Source organism: Aristolochia californica, unplaced genomic scaffold (genome assembly GCF_029961685.1).
Source record: "Aristolochia californica isolate CCGP_79_NKW_82.1479 unplaced genomic scaffold, dmAriCali1.0.hap1 SCAF_2, whole genome shotgun sequence".
NCBI lineage: Eukaryota > Viridiplantae > Streptophyta > Magnoliopsida > Piperales > Aristolochiaceae > Aristolochia > Aristolochia californica.
The window spans coordinates 41,812,940-41,835,454 of record NW_027181881.1 but is presented as its reverse complement, the minus strand read 5'-3'; the positions used below and the strand labels follow the sequence as shown (position 1 = coordinate 41,835,454).

At 37.2% G+C, this 22,515-nt stretch overlaps 2 protein-coding genes across 2 annotated transcripts; one reads left to right on the top strand and one right to left on the bottom strand.

The window, feature by feature from the left end:
- Positions 1-1,643: 1,643 nt before the first annotated feature.
- On the bottom strand, positions 1,644-16,684 carry LOC137956732 (flowering time control protein FY). Its single transcript, XM_068804333.1, has 18 exons — positions 16,345-16,684; positions 15,712-15,803; positions 9,797-9,865; positions 9,454-9,558; positions 8,431-8,526; positions 8,248-8,330; positions 8,081-8,152; positions 7,907-8,004; positions 6,778-6,837; positions 6,620-6,680; positions 6,445-6,532; positions 6,065-6,128; positions 4,026-4,104; positions 3,841-3,930; positions 3,488-3,576; positions 2,935-3,407; positions 2,582-2,836; positions 1,644-2,097 (listed from the first exon to the last, which is right to left on the bottom strand). The coding sequence occupies exons 1-18, from the start codon at positions 16,487-16,489 to the stop codon at positions 2,023-2,025; spliced, it is 2,094 nt and encodes a 697-aa protein (XP_068660434.1). The 5' UTR covers positions 16,490-16,684; the 3' UTR covers positions 1,644-2,022.
- Positions 16,685-20,792: 4,108 nt separating this feature from the next.
- Positions 20,793-22,496, top strand: LOC137955954 (uncharacterized protein At5g39865). The gene has a single exon (XM_068803190.1). The coding sequence runs from the start codon at positions 20,969-20,971 to the stop codon at positions 22,124-22,126; it is 1,158 nt and encodes a 385-aa protein (XP_068659291.1). The 5' UTR covers positions 20,793-20,968; the 3' UTR covers positions 22,127-22,496.
- The last annotated feature ends 19 nt before the right edge of the window (positions 22,497-22,515 follow it).

Below are 22,515 nucleotides of genomic sequence, written 5' to 3'. Positions count from 1 at the left end.
TATTAAGATGTTCAACTTAGAGTGTAAGGGAGAAGAGGGGAGAATATGGGCTATGGAAGATATCCAAACCCTTCTCCTTAACCTTTATTTATAAATATTAAGAGTACATAAATTATAAGTATACCCTTCACCCTAGAGAAAGTGAAGAAATGACAAAGAATATAAGATATTTACAATAATGCCACCTAAGTTTGTCTATGACTTTCAACAGCACTGATCGATCAACTTATTTTTGTCAACCAATAGTCAAATATTGATTGATCGATGAGTAATTTTTGACAAAAATATAGTCATTATGTACGATTGATCGATCAATCACATTACAATGATCGATCATTATCAAATCAACTTTTTATAAATGGACAAAAAATGGCTAGTTTAACTTTGGGAGCCTATAAATATGTTCACTTGAGAAACTAATGAGTATTTATTGGCAATCCTACTCAATTTTAAGTATTTCATCTTGAAATTCCTTATTGAGTTCATTTTTAGAGAGAAAATGCAGTTTTTGCATATCCTCACCATTCCTCTCAAATCAACTCCTTGTATTTATCTTAGACAAACTCCAAATCATCTCAAAGTGTGCTTCAAAGTTGGAGGGTTGGATCTTTCAAAGGAGAAGGTTGTCTCTCTAATCTTCAAAAAGATGTAAGGTTTTCATTTTGTTATAATCTTTTGATTTTATTTGAAAAGTTCATCTAGAACCTTGAAACTACTTAGAAAAGCTTGTTAAAGCTAGAATCTAGTTCAATCTTAAGGGAGATTGTTTGTAATTGTGTATATGAGCATACATGTGACTTGAAGGAGAGCTAGAATCTCTTTCTTGTGAAATACTAAGGTATTAAAGCTTATACTAGTGGAATTTCCTAAGCACGGGTTCTTGGACAGTAAACACCAATAGAAGAATATCGATAACAAAAAAATCGGTGTTCTTTTGTGATGTGTGAATTAAAGCCTCGACAAATCTTTTTCACCCAGGAATATTATTAATTTTTATTTTAATGTGATAAATATTTCATAGAGGAAAAGTAATTTTGCCAATAAAAATCTATATCTTAAGCGATATTGTTGGGCAGCTTAGAAATTCCACTCAAGAAGATAATTGTCCTTGACAAAATGGTTGCTGCCGATGAATATTATTTATTATTTTTATATTTTATATTTTAGATATATTATGACAAAATTATCCTACTATTAGGGACATTTGTGTTATTTTTAGAATAATGCTCTTAGTATAAATATCAGCCCTAGAACACAAGTTTAGTATTTGAGGCTTCACTAATTTCAATGGAAGAAGTTTCCAGTCCACGTAATTGTCTTTAAATCCTTCGTGAGCTAAGCATTAATAATGTTTTCCAAGAATAATTTATGTAAATAAGTGTACATGAAGTGACCTCAGTATAATGCAAACTGAAAAATCTAAATTTGTGGCTTCAAAGATTCTATGACAACTGGGTTTTACAGATTTAGTGGGGTAGGACCAGTCAAAATTTGTGAAAAATTCTAAGAAGTGATTTGGTATACAAGGTGGCAGGTAATACTGTAATTATTGGTGACAAAAATAAGATCACTAGTGCAGCATCATTTACTCCAATATTTTAAGACAAATAGATTTCAACTTTCCAAAACAACTAACAATGTAATTTACTACATTATAATTGTTCATCTCATTCCAATAAATAAGAAACACACCAATTTCCTAGTGCTCACTCCAAAACTATTCCATTTGGCATATTTGAGTGCTGAAAGAAACATGTGCAGACTAGCTTGTTGGAAACCAAGCAGTACCCAGTTTCGTTTTCCTCCAAATATTTAATCAAAGTGTCATTGTGAAAGTAAAAACCCAATCACTTCTCTCACATTACCATGTAATACAAGTGAATCTGCATCTCAATCGCCCAAGCAAAATTGGCATTGCTAGAAATGATCATGGGAACCTAGAATTCGAAGTCACTTGATCTTCCACAAAGCAGAAGAAATGCAGTATTCCAGTAGTAGTTTACATACAAGAAGCACCAGTCTTTATTGTGGTGCTGAGCCATGAGGTGGTGGAGGTGGTGGTGGAAGCCCCATATTTGCTCCAATTCCCATCCCAGACTGCAGAAACCACAAGATATTATTTTAGAAATAGAAATATTTGCATAATTTAAAGATTCCAGCAAAAACAAAAGAGAAAAAAGGCAAAATCAAGCACAATTTTCGCACTGAGAGCAATGTCAAAAAAGACCAGCACACAGCATACTTCCTCAAACAGCTACGTCCTGATGAACTACTCGAGACTGTCAGATGGGAGTATCATACTTGGAATTGAACACTCATAGAACTTTTAGAAGAGTAGCCCAACTTTAAGATGAAGGTAAGAATGGCTACACACATTAGAAAGAATTAGAATAATCGGAAAAGATTGTTTTCCTAATAGTGCATTCAGAGAATGACCACTTTATCCAATTATCAACTTGCAAGGACATCTGCCTCATCTGCAGCCACTCACAATGTTATAATTGGGAGAGGCATTATTGCAATAGGAATCAAGATTTACTTTAAAATGTTTAACAAAAGGCAAGATGATCCTCCGAAATACCTGATAAGCAGTTAACCCCGGAACAGGACCCAGTTGTCCAGTTTGCATTTGGTTGAACACTCCGCCCACAGGGAATGTTTGTCCCCCATTTCCACTTGTTGGAACCTGCATGTTAGCAATGCCATTTGTGTAGCTCCCCATATTAGGTGGCATCATGCTACCAGGCACAGGACCTTGTGGCATAGGAGGATTCATGCCAATCATGTGCCCTTGAGGCATTGGAGAAAAATTCTGACTTGCAGAACCTTGCATTCCCTAAAGCATATATATATAGATAAATGAGAAGCCATTCACCTTTTTCTAAAATTACTTCAGTCATCCAAAACAATGAACGATTAAATAGAAAACAATACCATTTGACCAGCCACTGCCATTGGTGTTGACGAAGGGATAGGCATGGAAGACTGGATAGTGGTATGCATCCCAAGGGGTGGTGGAGGGGGGCGAGGTAAATGAGGATGAGAAGGTCGTGTTAGATGTAATGGAGGTTGCAACTGCTGCAGGTTACTTGGAAGCGGCATCGGTAAGGAGACCATTTGCTGTGCTACTAAATGTTGCTGCTGTGGTGGACCTTGCTGATACACTTGTTGCTGAGCAGCAGGAGGCAGACCAGGAGGTAGAGGTGGAGCTCCCATAAGAGGTTGCCTTTGTTCCCCCACCTGATCAGAGGTATCAAGAGACAAAGGCATTGCCATTCCAACACCAGGTATTGCTCCTTCATTTCGAGTCAGTCCAGGAACAAAGGGTCCAGGAGTGGGTGGGTTTTCAGGTACCGGGAAGCCCCCAGCTGCACGAGCAGCAAAAGAAGCATTTTGGTCGCCATAACCTGTAAATATCAAATCTCAGATGTGCAATATTTATATATATATAGAGAGAGAGACAGACAGGCAGAGAAAGAGTACTAACCTTGATTGTAACCCATATTATATTTATCACGGCAAGGATCTCCAGGCCTGTTTCTACACCAAAACTTTGTTGTATGATCATTGCTACCACTGCAGGAGAGACAGATACAAAGACGTAACATTTGAAAGTTAGAAATATCTCAGGTAACATTAAGCCAAAAAGAAGTCACAGCTAATGGACTTCCAACTCATAGAAGCTAACTGTACTGCTTTGGGGTTTGAGACTTCAAGCAAATAGTCAAGAAGCATTGCATTGCGATACATGAGGTCTCTAATAGAGTGCATTCAGAACCATTGAAATGCCAATCTAGCTTGTGATTTCATTCGAAAATTCAACAAAATGAACCAGGCTACCTGCAAAGGATATAGCCAATGGGGTGCCAAGCAAGATCCCAGACACTGTTATCATGAGCACCAACTGTTTCAATCTGCGGAGTTTCGTGTCTGTACAATACCCATTTAAGTTTCAGTAAGAGAACAAAATGCAAATCTAAGAACACATCAGGTTCTAAAAATTATGGTCTTGGATTGCAATTTACCCCACAAGCCAATGAAAGATGGATCCATCAAAACTCCCGCTCACAAAGTATTCCTCATGGAATGGATGCCAGGCCAAAGCTGGTAACACAAAATTATGAATACAACAGTGTCAAATGCCAATACCCACTTCTTTTTTTCTTTTTCACAACATTGCCAATACCCACTGCAACTCACATGCACACAAGCTCCAAATCTTGTAATCATATGCCATATACATCTGTTCAAGGGCTGAATATATAATGAAACACAAATGAACAGACCCCTAGTCTCTACAAGCTCAGGTAGGTAAACCACTCCTATGACTCAAGAAGAAATTGAGTCTACCCACGTCAATCAGTGGACACCACTGAATTTCTGACATTTGGACCCAATTGATAGATATCATTTAGATCCAAAATGCTATGTTTTCTGATAACCTAGATAACAACAAGTTTTTTTTAAAAGGCAGTTCAAGAGGGCAAACACAGACAACCAAACAAAAAAAAAAGTAAAAACTGAAACTTACACCCCCATTTCATTTTTCTCCTCAAGGAAAAGTAGCATATGTCACAAACTCCAACCTATCAAACCCATCTTTTTGCTCATAACAAAAAATGCTACAATTAGTTTATTTAAATCACTCCCAGAACCTTGGTGTAAATTCTCATGGCAGAATCACATTCCCCAAGCTCACATCACATTACAAGATTTACAACCTTGTTCTAACAGGACCCCCTCTCTATTTAGCCTTTGGCTCTGCTTTGAATAAAAATCTACCTTACTAAAAATAATAACTCATAGTGAAGCTTCACTTGAGCTTTTGATAGTGAGCAATTGGTTTGCAAGCTCATGAAATCCATAAATGGATTAAAACAAGTATCCTGCCAAATGTATTTGAAATTCCATAATGTAATTTCTTCAATTGGTTTTGTGAAGCAAGCTCGAGCAGATCTATTCTCGCCTAACTATCTCCAACATAGACTTTTCCGGTAATTCTTCCATTTGCTGCTTGATTTCAGTTAGAATTTCAAGACGAAGGAGTGTTCTAAGTCTTGACTTTTATTTTTTTGTGCAAGTGCCAAGTCATAACATTCTAATTAAGACTGACTTCTTTGGAATACACTACCCTATCCTTTATCTGGCCTGTTAGGACTAATTTGAGTCTTCTCTACAAAATTATCTGTTTCTTTCTGGACTATTTTGTTTGTGTTTAGGCAACTGATGCTAGTGAATGACTCCGTGTATGTGTGTGCATGAATGCACATGTGTGTGTGTGTGTGAGAGAGAGAGAGACAGAGACAGATTATATTGCTGAAAGAAGTACAGCCTCAAAAAACCTGGAAGCCATAACAAAAAAGAGGAGTTTTTGCCAGATAGGGATGTAGAGTTCAAAACTGTAGGGCTAGGATTTAGTCTCTCTGTTTTTACTTGATCAACAGTTATTTGTTTTATTTAATGTTTCATAATATATGCAATAACATGAATTTAGCTCCAATGTGCATTTCAAAGTTCTGGAGATCAACCTAAGGCCGTTTGGTCTAGTGGTAGTCTGTTTACATTAGGTGCATAAGGTTGCGAGTCCACGACCCTCTCAAAAAAAAAAAAAAAAAAAAAAAAAGTTCTTGAGATCTGTCACCGCTGTGCAGTTACTCATATCCAGACTCCGGTTTCTTCTTTTGGCAAAAATGGAAATTATATCTAGAGAACCAAGAGGAACAGAACAAGTATGAAAAGTTTTAGTTTCAAAGGTTTGATTATGCTCACATGAATAGGTTTCACCCATACAGAAACTTCCATCGGAAAACCACCTAAGAACCAAGTTATATTATATTCATAAATTGAGGTTTAAACATATGCAAGGAAAGAGAATCAATGTCCTGAAAGTTTTCAAGAGAAGGGCAAAAACATTTCAATGAAGAAAATAGTGACAACAGCTGAAAGCTCACCATTGGGCTCATGCAGATAAATCATCTATATGCTACACTAACATATTCACAATATGATGCAAACCATGAAATGAAAGGACAGAATTGTGGCACCAAATGGTGATGCTACTGACCTGTCACATCTTTCCGATGTCCACGGAATGATTCAAGCTCTTTCATGGCTCTTATATCATATAGCTGAAAACACAAGTAAAACAATTAACCCTGACACTGAATTGGTCACGATATATATGTACTTCCATGTAAATAATGGACATATTAAAGAGTCACCAATGATTTTTTTTTTTTTTTTGAATGTTAAACCCTGTTCCCCTGGTGGACTTCAACCCAAAGCTCACACTTGCAGGTGGCCATTGAACCATCCACAAGAGCCACCAACAATCACTGACAGAAATCTTCAACATCCAACTCAGCAATTTTTTTCATAAAAAAAAAAAAAAAAAAAAAATTATCTTTCCCGTATATACTCTAAACAAGATAGGCAGTTAGTAACCTTGATTATCTGATCTTTTGAAGCAGTTAGTACCCAGTTCCCATTTTCATTCCACTTGACACAGAGCACAGTATTTTTGTGACCATGACTGCAGAAACACATGAATGAAAACTTTAATACCCTTCAGTTAAGAAGTCAAGCCTACATTAAGCTTTCACAAATGAAATGTTCTTACAATGAACACAACTCTCTTCCAGTCTTTGCATCCCAGAGTTTGACAAGGTTGTCCTTCCCACCTGTCATCATAATGTACAGGAGAATGCAGGATGACATCAAATTGTATATTACATACATCAAAGAACATACAGAATAGATATCCAGAAAATTGTATACCAGACACTAGTAAAGACTTCGATGGGTGCCAGTCAACACTCTTGACATCCCAGCCATGGCCTGTCTGAGTTCAAAGCACAGCAAAGAACTTAGGTAAGAACTTAGGTTACTCCAAGAATGCCTTAGTCACAACATTTAGAATAAATTAATCATAATAAACAAAGATGTAGCAACATGAGCTCATATTACACTCATTCAAACAAGCATACAACAAGATGCTATCGACATGATAATTTGAAATGTGAACCACTTTTATTCAGGGAGAACAGCTAGTAGAATTGGAAAAGTCTAGAAACATCTAAGGAGCTAAAGATCTTGGCAGTCCCTCAATGTTTTGATGCAAAGTAACAGTATCTTTTTTGAAAAAAATTGGTAAATTTTATCAAGATGGGAAAGAAATGAAAAGACTTCGACTAGAAAAGGGAGAAAAGCAATTAAATACGAAGAGCAGGCAAGCGCACTAGATACTAGACAAAACAAATAAAAACAGAAAAAGAAGACTATTGCAAGTAGGATCCACTCAGAACTAGTTGTTCATGAGAGACCTCACATGCAAAGAAATCAGTCAAATGAGTAAAACTTCACACAGGGTCATTCAGAGTAACCAATCACTTGTTCAAGTGAAAAGACAATCATGACTAAATAATTCTAAATGGAGAAAAAGACCTAGGAAAAGACCTCCAACTTGAGGAGGCTCATGGTATCAAATAAAAACAAACGTGTAGGATTGTGGGTGGGTGTTCGTGAAATCAGTTCAGTGAATACTTAGAGAATAAAATTGCACTGACCAAAACAAATAAAGTTACAAATGATTAATAAGTAGATGAGTTAATGACTTCCCTAAAAGAGTAAACAATAAAGTCACATATTTACTAGTCAAATAGAAATCACTCTTTAGCAAAATCAAACCAGTATATAAGGATCAACATGTTGACCCCTGGAGAACATCAAGAGGCCTACCATGTCTTACTTCATCCAACCACCTAGAATGTAGAGGTGATTGAATTTTTTAAGTGAATAGTACATTTTAACAAGTAGCAAATTAGAAATGAAAAGTTTGCCTCATAATTTTGCATAAAACAAACAACTATATAATTTGAAAGCCATCCAATAAGTCAAGGTATAGTACCAGACAGTGAACGCTCTTCCTGACACCGTGCAAAGTCCCAAACTTTAACCGTGGTGTCATCGGAGCACGAACAGAACTTCAAATCGGTCCTTGAGAAACTGCATTAGACAAATTGTTAAGCAATGCAGTATCCCATAGCATTCAATTATTACAACAGAACGAATTGCAGTGTACCTCAAGTCACGAACGGACTCCTTATGAGCAGATTTGTTTACCTTCACATTATTCATGTTAGTCTGCCAGTACCTTAGAAACAGGTCCACAAATTAAATAAGATTTCATCTACCAAAACAAAAGTATACATGGAATCACACTCAATAAGAGAACATGCAACATTGTACTTTATAGCACCACCATCATCACCAGTAACCATCCAGTTCTCATTATGACTCCAGACCATGGACCTAATTGCTTGATCATGAGCCTGAAAAAAAAATGATGGAAACACGTATGAAGAAATCAAGGAAGACATCCATTTAACAATAGTTTTTTCAAGGGTCAGATGGCAAGCATGCATCAATTACCTGAAGAATCATCTCAAAGTTAAAAGACTGTCCATTCCACAGAGTAAACTCACCACTCTGTGAGCCTGTGATAAGGCGCCTGCCAGTAGGTGTCCACTTCAACAGAGAGAAGGGTCAATTTATATATTATATAATAAAAGAAGAAGAACACTAAAAAGAAACGTAGCCATAGCTGAAGATAAGAGGCCCCTTCCCAAAAGAAAAGTATAGGATCTTTTCAAGCTCAAACCAATATGAGACTATAGTCCCAACCACAATAGCTATCACTCGAAGACAACTACCCTGAGAATGGAGCACGTGTGCAACTATAGATAAACTTTTTTACCCACTAAGACTCCCCTCACATTCAAGACCAAACTAACAATCTAGCTCAAGAATTGAGAATATACACACACAACCTAGAGAACAAACATAGAGGCCACACAAAACACAAACACAGAGCTCTGAACATGTTCAAGTTGGGTTGGTTCCTCCTGAAATTGCCAGCTGAAGTTAGGAGGCATATTCCCAACTAATAAGTATAGGTTGGGTTGAATGAAGATTGCAACATCGGATAACAGTGAATTTATGAATCGGCACATAAAAGAGAAAAAACAAAAGAAACAACCCATAACCGATTGGAGGAAACAGTTGAATGCAAAAAGATGCCTTGAAAAACACAAAGCACAGGGGTGGTACATATCCAGTGTCATTGAAGCCAGTGAATTTGAATGGATGTAATCAGACAGGTGGTTGGGATAGATAATGAACTAGTAATATTTCAATAGCAAGTATTAATGACAGTATCCTATTGCATAATGAGTCACGTACAACAAATGAAAAAGGGTCACAATGGTACTGTTGCAGGCACTTAAAAGCACCAGCACTCCTGTACTATACTTAGTGCCATAAGAGGCTAAAAAATCAGGAACACGAGCAGTTAAGGTTCAGCATATCATCAAGAAATATAGTCTTTGACATCAAAAAGATATTCAACCATTGAAGTGGATAATTTTCCACACACACACACAATGTAAAACTTACCAAGACCCGATTAATGGAACAGCGGTTTTTATTCATAGATGTGTGAACATATTTTGCAGCAAAGCTTGTGGCTGGGTTGTCTGCATATGCCACTGTAGGTAACATCTGCACGCATAAATCAGGTTGAATTAACAAAATTACACACAAAATGATCTCTTTCATGGTTATACTCACTATACTTAAAAGAAACATAAGTGTAAAAAAGTAAGACAGATCAATAAAACAGAAATACAGTCCAGATTTTTTTTTCTTTTTAAAAACATTTACAGAATTGAATTTAATAAAACTCATAGCCAAACAGCTGTTAGTCATCTTTGGCAAGACAAAAAAAATGACAACTAACATCAATTGCTGCAGCTGGGGTAGGCTGTAGCACTGTTCTGTCCCTCGCATCCCGCTGCCACATGCGAATCTGCAAAGTTTAAGCCAACATTGTTTTGAGATGAAAAAAAAGCAGCAGTGATGGATGAAGCTTCCACACAAAGGGTCCAATAAAAATGTAATCAAGATTCATGACATGTTCTTTTTTTAGGTTAATTACCTACAGGCCCTTAAAGAATGGTAGACACCCACATCTCTTTTTTTAAATTATAGTACACATGCTATGTACTATCGACAAAAAAAAAATGCCGTTAAATTCTTTTCTCTACCATTCTCTCCCTTTCCATTTCAAATTGTGAAGAGAACTCTCTATTATTTGGTGAGATCACACTAGAGTTTAGTTGAAACCTATCTGTTGGTTCAATATTTAAAACCACTCTTAGTTTCTTGTTCAGACTTTTAGTTACTTTTTCTAGTTTAAGGCTTACTTCAGGAAACATTTCCCTTTTGTTCTGAGATTCAACTGTATTAATACCTTAGTTGGAGTTTCTTGGGTTGGTCCCTCATCATGGGGTCTAAGGGGCAATTTTTTTGTACTAGTCAAGCTATAAGTGAGATAAAAATCTTCCCATTCGACCTGATCTAAGTTCGGTCAGTTTAATGATTTTAATCACTAGTGAGCATTTGAAATCTTATGTTGTCTCTTCATTGATTTCAAATCTTGTTCGTTGTGTTACCCATCTTTTTCTACCCTTTTTACTAGTATATTTTGTTGTGCCATTGAGTCAAGGTTGTGAGAATTGCTCTATTCACCTTTATTATTTGTTTTGTCACCTATTGGATCTCTCAATGTGCCATAGGCTCCGTCCAACTGGATTTCATGAGATGGTGTTTATTAAGGGAGAAAGACAGGTCAATACTAAGAGGAACCAGAAGCTTCCTATTTTAGCTCACTTACATTTCATTCATTGGGACTCCATGTTATGTGTTCTCCAACTTGAGAGGAGTTATGGAGTTCATGATGTTTGGAACAAGAATTTATCTTACAATTGCAAGTTCAAGATGACATTCATAGCCGAGAATTTTTTTTCACAAGTTTTTTGTGAGAAATTATGCAGACAAAGTCAAAGCCACATAGCAATGGCAAGCCAAGGATCCAATTGTGCATTCTAAAGACCAATTGGGTGATCTATGAACTTAGGCTTGGAGTGAGAAACAATTTGACTTATTTAGTAACAAGTTGGAACTATTCAACACAAGCTCCTACTTGAAGGGGAGTACTTGAAAATGTAGATTTTATATTCGTTAGGGGTATTCTGTCTTAATATCTATTACTAAAGTATAATAGAGCATAAGGGCACTCTAGTAACTCTCTACTATATTTTAAGCTATGAGGGAGAGGGTCGTCCCTTTTTTTATAAACGAGATGGATCATCCCGTAATCCCAATATCTCCCATAATGCTTGCACATCAAGAGTTTTTGTTGTGCAGCCTTCTCCTCTCTTCTCTCCTTTCTCTTTTCCTCTTCTCGCCCTTTCGTCCTTACAAATTCTTCATTTCCAATATAGTCTCGCACAAGATGATGTAGAACCACTCAATTTGAGCTTGTACAAGAAATTAGGGACTAACATAAACATTAAATAACTCATAGACCCATATTTTAAATATTCTTTTTTATGACGATCTTTTTTCTGCCTTTTCCTACATGACAAATTGGAGTTGATTAACAGGATTTTGAAGACATTTAGGGATATCATAAAGTTATGTTAGGATTAATTTGAAACATAGGGTTTGTAGGTAATTGTCTTTTTGAGATAGAAAGGACGTTATTTTTGAAATAATATAGAAAGGAAGTTATTAAAGAAAGGAACAAACAGAATAAAGAACTAAAAAAGGGCGGCCATGACAACAAGAGATTAAGACTCCACAGGAAAACCTTTATATTAAGAAGCATATCCCTGGATCAAGCCCATATCGAGCCCAAGAGCACATAACACACGATTGCAAGTGAAATGTAAAGCAGCATAAGGCAAATGGTAGACAAGTGCTTCTACAAGTACTAAGCTTAAGCTTGTAGCTTGGATGGATAAATGGTGGCTTGGAAATGAAAGGGGCCAGGGCTTGACATCAAACAAACATAAAGAAAGAAAGAGAGAGAAACAATTTAGGGGAATCCAATGCTAACCCTTTCCTTGGAGTGCTTATCTGATTGCACTCATAAGTGACTACAACTCAAACGGTCCCACAAGAAAGTGGACACCCCCTTAAACTTAATCCAACTTATCAATATAAAAACCCCAAATAAAAATACCCCCTACCTCACCTCCCTCTAGTGGATATCTATATTGTTGTCCTAGCTACACAATAAAAATGACAACTCTACCCTTACAAACCAATTCCCAATTATTTACCACAATAAAATGCAAAAATATTAAAAATACTAACATAAACAACCCCCTTCCATGGAGAACCTCATATTCAAGTTTAAATTTCAACTACTATGGCTTGTGTCATCCTTGACCCCATGTTCCTCCCCCCCCCCCCCCCCCCCCCCCCCCCCTCTTTGGATATGTCCATGTTATTGCCTCCAGAATCCTCAAATAAGTATAACTAAAATCATAAACACATATGTCTTATAGTAAATTGCTTCATCAGAATCAAAACACAACCCCTAAGATAGGCAAGTTTTCATCTCCACTACAGTAAACCTAGCGGCTTTCAACTGCCAACTCCCCCATTATGTCCAACTAACACTAGGCCTTTAGAGTTAACAATGAAACAAAGTTGAGGGTCCAGATCTCCCATTACTATCTTGCCTTGTTCCAAGAATTGCTCCACTTTGTAGAATCCTATCTATCAAGCCCTCTTCAATCTTGAATTTTAGGAAGTCGAGCTTAGTCCCCCAAACGAACACTTTGGATTTTGAGTTCTTAGGTTGGAACATCTCCACCAAGCAATATAGTTTGCCATCTTTTGTCTCTAGCTTGACTTGACATATCTATCCCAAAGTGCACCAAAGCCAAACTCAACTTCCAACTCTTTTTGGCCAATTCTAGTCTAGTTATCTGCTCTGAGGTGGTTTGTGTCATCACCTGGACCTCCATCACATTGGCTCGATCTAATCAAGACATGCAGAGAACACATCCATGACTAAGGGAAGCTAATCATTCTAGGATGTGACAGCCTGAGTTTTTTTTTTTCGTTTGGGTTCCATTTGAGAGCAGGTTGTGGGAACTAGAGTGAGCAATTCACCAAATACATTGTATGTATGCACGAAAAAGGTCTTCTTCAGAAGGGAATTCTGTCAAACAATTGGTAGACATTGACTCAAATCTTGTGCTCAAGATCCCATCGTACGATGAGAGAGAGAGAGAACATATGCTAGGTTCCCTTAACTGAGCATCTCTAGAGAAAAGAGAAACAGGTGGGATGTCTAACAGTAACCTCTTCTACACCCAACCCTTGGCCTTGATCGAACAACTGCAGCACTAGGACCATCACTTTTCTCAAAAAAGTTTGTTATGAACCTAGAATCGGAGGAGTTTCCAAGCTTTAGCTTGTGCCTAGCAGGATTAATGGTGGCTTAGTGTAATGGGGATTAGAGCTTTGGGATCATATACAATCATAAACAACATATAAGAGAGAAACAATTTAGGGAAATTCGACACTAACCTTCCCCTGGTGTGCTTGTATTATAACTTAATGGGTCCCACAAGGCAATGGACCCCCCCCCCCCCCTCCCCCTCTTTCTCTCAAACTTAACCATAGTTTATCTACTCAAAATTCCCAAAATACCCCTACATCACCCCTTCTTGTGGACACCAGAACTCTTGCCCTAGCTACACTACAAAATTCACAACTGCACCCTTTACAAACCAATTCCCCAACTAATTATTGAAATGTAAAAATAGCAAAGATGCTAACATCTCCCTCCCTCCAGAGCAAAATGATCAGCCATACAATTCACACAGAGATCAACATAATAATAAATAGATAACAGTATCAGCTAAATCTTGATTCTCTTGAAATATATTTCAATGACACCAGGGAGGCTTAGCACTGTTATTGCACAAGCAAATCACAGATTAGCCTTGCAATGATAGTTTGAAACCCATGGATTTGTAGGTATATGAACCATATTTTAAAGAGTATGCATGAAAGAAAATATTTATTTTCTAATTTCCATTGCCAGGTTGAACATAACTACTTCCGACCCACATTCTAACTTAACTTTCTCAATAGTAAAAAGTTGATTCGCATTAAACATCTACTTTCATATTATATTAAATTATCTATAGCGGATTTATGAAGCAGTTACAAGTAAATGCCTAAAAGATATTACAAGTGAACTCCTTTGGCTAGTAGAGATCCTTATTGAAAGGAAAACATAATACAGAGACCACAAGCAAGTAAAAATACTTATTAAAAGGAAAACATAATACAGAGACCACAAGCTAGTAGAGATCCTTATTGAAAGGAAAACACAATACAGATACCACAAGCTAGTAGAGATCCTCTTGAAATATATTTCAATGACACCAGGGAGGCTTAGCACTGTTATTGCACAAGCAAATCACAGATTAGCCTTGCAATGATAGTTTGAAACCCATGGATTTGTAGGTATATGAACCATATTTTAAAGAGTATGCATGAAAGAAAATATTTATTTTCTAATTTCCATTGCCAGGTTGAACATAACTACTTCCGACCCACATTCTAACTTAACTTTCTCAATAGTAAAAAGTTGATTCGCATTAAACATCTACTTTCATATTATATTAAATTATCTATAGCGGATTTATGAAGCAGTTACATGTAAATGCCTAAAAGATATTACAAGTGAACTCCTTTGGCTAGTAGAGATCCTTATTGAAAGGAAAACATAATACAGAGACCACAAGCAAGTAAAAATACTTATTAAAAGGAAAACATAATACAGAGACCACAAGCTAGTAGAGATCCTTATTGAAAGGAAAACACAATACAGATACCACAAGCTAGTAGAGATCCTTATTGAAAGGAAAACACAATACAGAGACCACAAGCTAGAAAACAGTTGCAGAAACAAAAGCACAATCTATAAAGGATGGAAAGAATTGGAAGTACATAAAGAGTTCGGGACTAGGAGCTCAGTAATCCGCCTCTTTTCTTTTCCTAGATAATCTCCTAACTGTTGGCAGATCCAGAAATCCAGACTAGCTTGAAGGCCACTAGCAAGGTCTTGGATTTCCAAGAAATAGCACAATCTCCACAGAGGTCTGACTAGAAGCAACCACAGAGTCACCTTCAACTACAAAGGGGCTTAAAAGTATTCCCTTAGAAATCCTAGAATCATGATGTCAAGACCTTAATGCCATTTCCACAGTATCAGCAACTCCAAGGACCTTAGTGCTTTGCCCAGAGTAAAAATTTTAAAACTGTTAATAACTAAAACAACTAAAGCGTTGAATTTTTTATGCGCAAACTTATTCAAAGAAGAAGTACAAAAAATTCTTTTATTGTTCAGAATGCCCTTTAGTGCTCATCACCAAAAAACTAAAAAAATAAAGTTGCCTCATCTAAGAGTCCATGGAGAAATGCATGTCCCACTTGTGGATCAGATGCAGTTTCAATGCAGAAGCAGTAAGAAGGTGACAAATGGGGACGAATTTGACAACTAATGAAATGTGTTTATGATTATTAAAAAGAAACAAGAAAACTTCAGTTGGAAATATTCTTCAACCACTACAAAAATGTTGTGTTGCTCCTCAGATTCACATTTGATTTCGAAGACCCACTTATGGCCCACTAAATTATTACATTTTCAATGCATTAGCTTCTGTTCAAGGGCAGAAGATCCACAGGATGGTAGTCCACATTTCAAAGAGTCATATGGCCCTCACTATTGTGCAGTGTAGTCACAGTAACAAGATGTATCAGAAATAGCAGTAAGTTTACCTGCATATATCTAACAACAGTACTGGTGTAATCCACAGCTCTCCGATGGACAAGCTTTCTAACTCTTTTGGCAGCAAAGTTATCTCCATGGGCTGCAATACAAACATGTATAGTAGTGTTTGTCAAAAACTTTTACTAAGACCAGATGTACCTATCTATTGAGAATTGGAATCACGCATGTGGAAAGAACTTCCAAAACCGAGAGCAAAGCGGGTAGAACTATTTAAAAATAGTAGAGTTCACCCGCTTATTTGTAGTCCGAGCAACATGCAAGAGAAAATAAGATCAAGAATGTTCGAAAGAGAAGACAATGTATCGTTTACTTGAACAGAAAGTAAAGTCAAACCATTGCCTCGCCTTGTTAACCGAGAGCACCCTCTATCATGCTGAAAGATTGGCTTTGATCTTATTCAAAAGCAAGTGGCGATATAGTTGCATTGAACGAAAACTCCAGCGTAACTTTAAAAGATAAGGGGAATTTCCACGGAGTGAAAGGAAAAGTTTGTATTTGACCATATCGTATAAGAAAAGGATAAAAGCATGAATGATAGTCTCCAAATTACAGTTTGCAATAGCGCCTACTATGAAAGTCAAAAGCATAAGATTTTATGCGTTAGATTCTTCACACATTACCGTCGTATGGAGCAGTACTGGAATGAAAGTCAGACGGTATATTGATTGAGGATGCTGAGGGTTGTCGCATCGGAAGTGGAGGAGGTGCGGCCCGATGAAAATCTCCGGCCTGCTGCAGCGGCGGCTGGTCTCCACCGTACATCATGGCTTTCCAAAACCCTAAAACCCCTAGAACAAATAATTCCTAAAGCATTTGTTGGAGAAGAGGGGAACGCCGGGAGGAAATAGGAAGAACGGAGAGAGGTAGAAAGAAATTTAGTACACAGTAGACAGCAAGTAGGCTAGTGAAATTTTCAAAATCCCAGGAACAGGATGGTGGCTGGTGGGCGGAACGAGAGAGAATGACTCGGCGGAAACCAGTTTCGGGTGGGGTAAAACGAGGGCCATTTTTACCCTTACCCGTTTAGTCTATAGACGATACGTCTTTTATGAAAAAAAAAAAATTGACTGATTACATATTAATTTTCTAATAAACTACTTTCCTCATAATTTCTCTCTCTCTTCTCTCCGTTTTTCCTCTCCTGTTTTTTCTCTTCTCTCGTCTCGTAAGATTTATTGCCCTAGAAATCAACATAGGAAGAGAAAGAAAAAAGTTTTTCGTTTTTCCCATTAGTCTTTTTATTTTCCAATTCTTATTTTTATTAGATTTCACACTCTCTTACAATAATTTTCATGTACCAACATCACTGATAATTTATATAGAGTCTATTTTCTATCCCAATAAACTAATCTGATTTTTCTAGGGAGAGATTTCCATATTGGAATAATCAAAGGGCATGTCGGTAACTTATTGCATGCGAAAATTCAAATTTAAGCCAATTTTTTTGTTTCACTTTTTGATTTGGTAATCTTGGTTAAGTTTCTTATTTGTTTTCAAACTCTACTCAAGATTTTCCATCTTGAATATCTTTTCTTCCTTTAACGTTTCCTTTCTTTGATCTCACGTTATATTAGTTTCCTTAAAGAGAAGTTTTTCCATATATGAGTTCGGTTTTCTTTTTGACAATATCTGAGATTTTTTAATTAGAAAGTCTTGCTTCCTCATTCTAAATTTCAAATATTAGTGTTTTAAATCTCCCTTATTCCAAAAATTCTTTCTTGAATATTTGCTTTCCAAATTGGTTAAGTTGTGATAATAAATAATTATCTTATAAAGTTTAATTATTATGTTCCATCCCAAAACTTTCTTATTGAAGTTTTTTTTTAACTTTCCTCAATCATTATTTTCATAGAAGAATTATTTTTTTAGTTCCATCTTGAGTCAAACCTGGTCATTTTTTTTTATCAATCTATTTGTCTAAAAGTGTCTCCTTCTTACTTGGAAGTATGAAGAGTAGCATCGTGCGCCTTCTTCCGTTAGAAGTACGAGAGTTGTTATTTTTTCATTCACTCCCTTAATTCCTAAAAATAATTTCTTCAATTTGTGTTTTTAAAATCACTTCAGAATAATGCCTATAGATCCACTACCAGCAAAGATCAAGACGCATATAACATCTAGAAAACACAAGAAAGATATTTCTAGTAGAAATACGTTTTCGGGGACCATTACTACCTTATGTTTCCTAGAAACACTTTTTTAGCCATAAATTCTTACCAAAAAAATCATATAATTTTTCAATAATAAATTTTTTTAAATAAGTATTTGACAATTGATATTGTAATACTTTCGGCAAAAAATAACTTTTCATGGCAATTTTGTATTTATAATTTTATTTCAGTGAAACTTTATCGGATAAGTATGGTAATGTATGAGATTGATTATTAATTTCTATTTATTTTCTCGAAAAAAGGCACTAACTGGTTCATTTAATTTTCCTTGAAAATTTCTAAATTTTTTCATGTAATTTCTTAGTAAGGCAATAATAGGATTTTATTTGAAGGTTTATTGGAAATGTATATTCTAAGAAAAACATTTCTATCTTTTCTTGGGATATAAATTTTCAACTAGGGGCACTAATTGAGCCTAAAATTTCCTTGTTGGACAACCTAGGAAATGCTATTTATTTAATGTTGGTAGTCTTCTATGACATATCTCCATTACATGGTTATTTGTCGACTATGTACACTAATCTCCCCTGTATGGAAGAAACTACGCTTAAATCAATCCATAATTAGTGTAATTGGATAAGATAGAGAGATATTGTCAAAAATTCTATAACACTTAGCATTTCATAGTTATTAAACATTAAAAAAATTACTATTATATATCAAAATGTAGATATTTTAGAAGCTATTTTTGATCATTTTAATATTCTTTTTGAATTTGATTTATGGTTGTTGGAAGATAGGGCCCAAGCCCACACGACCAAAGAAGACTCACATATTCAAGTGTGTTGGAAGATGGGCCTAAGCCCATAAGACAAGAAGAAGGCCCATAGACCCATATATTGATGGCAGGATGGTAAATAAAGGGTCATCTCATAGAGATGACATTGATATAATTAGGTTAAAGTTCTAGGGTTAAAACCCTAAACCCTAAGCCCTAAGTTTAGGGTATTATTGTAATACAGTAGTTTTATTAATCTATAAATTGAGTTTCAGGGGGAGAGTTAGGATATCAAGTCCATAAACCATTATTCCTCGTGTTTTCTCCCAATGCGTCTCTCTTCCTTTTTGCTCCATGAGTCAAGTCTCCCGGTAGAAGTTAGTTGGCCAAGTTGGGTAATGGATCGAGCGAGTTAGAATCTTACTTTATCGAGTCGAGTTATGATCCGAAGTCAGCATATAAAGTTTATATTTATGATTCTTAAACTATTAGACTTTATATCTATGTTACTCTCTTGCTAAACAAGTACTTAGACCCTACAAAATTCAAAGTTTATACCTCAAAAATCATTAGTATATTTAACTAATTTTATATATCTTAAAATTTATTTATGGCCGAGTCGGGTTGCACTGATCCGAGTTGATAAACCATATTTGGAAGTCATGACATTAAACGAGTCATGAGGGAAGAATCCAGAGGAACTCGAATGAGGTGAGTCTGAGTTTGACTCTTAAATCGATTCAACCGAGTTGCAAAATCATGTGAGAAACTAATACAATTAACCTCATTTCAATAAAGATAAGGGTTTATGAAGAAAGAAAATGTGTAAATTGCTTTTGCTTGTAATATTTTATTCATGGATGGCGTATCATCAATAAGTATTGCATATCAACAAATATGTATTGGATTTTGATATATATCCAATAACTGTATATCGACTGATACAAGTGTGATAGATCAATTGATGCACTTAATATGTATAGGATTTTGAAGTCCTACAGATATATGGTAGGAGTTCAATACACCTCATGTTTGTTTGAGATAGTATCTTATGCAAAGTGACTTGTTTAAAGGATTTTATAAAATTTTAATGATTTTGTTATATAGTATGTTCTAGACTTTTACCAATACAATTATGTGATTTTTATGAATTTTATAAAATTTTAAGTATTGTTATTTTATTTTTTACACAAATACCCATTTTATTATTTGATAAATACGAATCCCCCAATCGTCATGACTCGGTTACTCGACCCGGATTCCATCAGGTCCGAATCGAATCCGAGTGGGGATCAGGTAGCCATAATCTTTACTTATAGATGTCATGTCGTCCTGGTCGCCGTCTGTCTGAGGAGGAGGACCAGCACAAACGCAGCACATCACGTGGGTTTCTTCAAGTGTTGGGCTCCGTGATACCGATTTGCACCAGTGAGACGCGACGCCGGTGTCTCAGCTTCGCTCCGGTACGCATGATCGCTTTTTCAGCCTTTGCAGACTAGTCATGTTGCCGAGGCTCAAAAGCAAAAACATGTCTTAGACAACGCATGGGTTTACAGAAAAGCCAAGGCCAGTGGAGCCATCTGCACAAAGAAATTGACATGGGTGGTCCTCCTGCGGCAAAGCAGCTTTTTCGTTTTCTATTCGTCTTATCCAGGGTTGTTTGTTGTCTCCTCCTCCTTGAATTGATTTTCTCCGTTCAGGATTTAAACTCATTTAACCTGGTTCGGTGAACATCGTAAAGAGATGAAAAAGTAATTCTAAGTAAAATAAAAATTGAGATTTGAGTGATTAGATGAATCCATTATCTGAAGCATCCAAATGGTAAGCATCTTCATCAGGAATTGATAGCAAGTGAAAGAGAAACACCAACCTGAAAGGCTGATCACGCACAAATTGTAATTCGGTATTAACTGTCATGGACTTTCAAAAACATCAGTTAACTGCGACGGTTGACTATAAAGTAATCAAAAAGAAGGAAGCAGCCCAGAATTTTCTGGGTTTCCACAGTATTATAATTTTATGACTGCGAAACCGCGAGAGAGACGAGGCAGAGAAAGCTGCATAGAAAGCTGCATAAAGCACGATGAATGGATTATTGGAAAGAAAAACCTGGAGAGAGGAAAAGAACCGCGTCTCTTATAGATTTTTATCGACGCCGTTGTTGATCGAAGAATATCCACCACGAATACGCGGTCACTTTCGTCGTTTTCTTCACCTTCCCCTCTGCCTTCCTTCTCTCCTTCATAAGCAAATAAACCGTCGTTGATTCGCTTCTACGCCTTCCATCCGCCTCCTGCCAAACGCATTTCGCATTCCCTCAAATCAAATAATAAGAGCCGATCAGCCTATCAAATCTTGATGGGCTGCACCGCATCGCGAGATTATTCAATCGAATCGACAACGTCTACAGGAATCATCCCTCGAGCGCTCTCTCTGCCGACGCCCCTCGTACACCATCTTCCCCTTCGATGGGGCGACTCTCACCATCTTGTGTCCCTCACCTCATCCACCTACGGTTCGCTTGATATAAACCCCATCCCTGACGATTCGCCTTCTGCCCCTGCAAAGGCTGTCTATCAAACCGAAGCTATCTCTGCTACGGAGCCACACGTTATCAACGCCTGGGAACTCATGGCCGACCTGGACGACTCTTCCCCCGGAAAACAGGTTCAAACCGAGCACAGATCGTACAACTTCCAACCCCGGAGAGATTTCCAGAACGCCAACAATTCTACCGAGAAATTCAGTAACAAAGCTAATGATCGACTCGCTAGTTCAGAGAGGTTGAGAGGATCCAAGAGATTCTGTGATTCCGAAACCCATATGCCTAATTACTCCATGCCCCTTTGGAAGCATTTGTCTGAGGAAGCGCTGCTTGCGGACATGGACCCCTCGGTGGCGTCGACTTTCCGAAGAACGGCTTCGTGCAGGCAGTGGAGCAATTGTTCATTTCCAAGCAAGCAGATAAGTTCATATTCGCCTCCGCCCAATCCATCGAAGACGAGTACCACAACTACCATCGCAAAAGTTTCTCCTTTGGGAAGCAAAATCGAATTGCCAGGTTCAGAAAACAGGATCGTGCTGTATTTCACCACATTGCGCGGAATACGAAGAACCTACGAGGACTGCTGCGCCGTCAGGACAATTTTCGCCGGCTTCCGTGTGCCCGTCGATGAGCGCGATATTTCAATGGATTCGACTTACAGAAAAGAATTGCAGAGCGTCGTCAGGCAAAAAATCATCTCCTTGCCTCAAGTGTTTATTCGGGGAAAACACATTGGAGGGGCTGAGGAGATCAAACAACTTCACGAGTCTGGAGAGCTGGCGAAGCTTTTGCAAAATTTTCCTGTACGACAGCCGGGGTTTGCCTGTGAGAGCTGCGCGGACGTGAGGTTCGTACCTTGCCCTAATTGTAATGGAAGTCGGAAGGTTTTTGTGGAGGAAGAAGGGCAGTTGCGGAGATGTCCGGAGTGCAACGAGAATGGCTTAATAAGGTGCCCCTACTGTTGCTGTTGATTGTCTAGAATGTTGATCGTCTGTGTTGGCTGTGTCTATATCATGGGGTTCTGTCTGAACATTCGCATTGAATTCTCTAGGCAATTTTTATTCATCAACTCATCGCTGATGAGAGAGAAACATACTTCCTTATTTCATTCGGAGCTTGATAATAGATAATGGCTGTGTAAAAGCCTTTTGATTTGATCGTGATAAAACAGGCTGAGATAGCTCTTTCACACCATATGATTTTTTGTATTGGATCAGCCTCATTGTTTCTGTTCCTTGCCCCTTCAAAATGAACACCAATTTGTTGGGGTAACACCAGTTCATCTCAGTGTATATATATTCCTCTTATTTTCCTTTCACAGTCTGAAAAACAAATACATGATTATATGGAAGTGGGGCGT

Excerpts from the sequence above, each read along its gene's own strand:
- LOC137956732 (XM_068804333.1), bottom strand. The coding sequence starts at position 16,489 with ATGATGTACGGTGGAGACCAGCCGCCGCTGCAGCAGGCCGGAGATTTT. Across the intron at positions 8,527-9,453 it reads GTTCCATTAATCGGGTCTTG|TGGACACCTACTGGCAGGCG; the intron begins GTAAGTTTTACA and ends TCTCTGTTGAAG. Across the intron at positions 2,098-2,581 it reads CGGGGTTAACTGCTTATCAG|TCTGGGATGGGAATTGGAGC; the intron begins GTATTTCGGAGG and ends TGGTTTCTGCAG.
- LOC137955954 (XM_068803190.1), top strand. The coding sequence starts at position 20,969 with ATGGGCTGCACCGCATCGCGAGATTATTCAATCGAATCGACAACGTCT.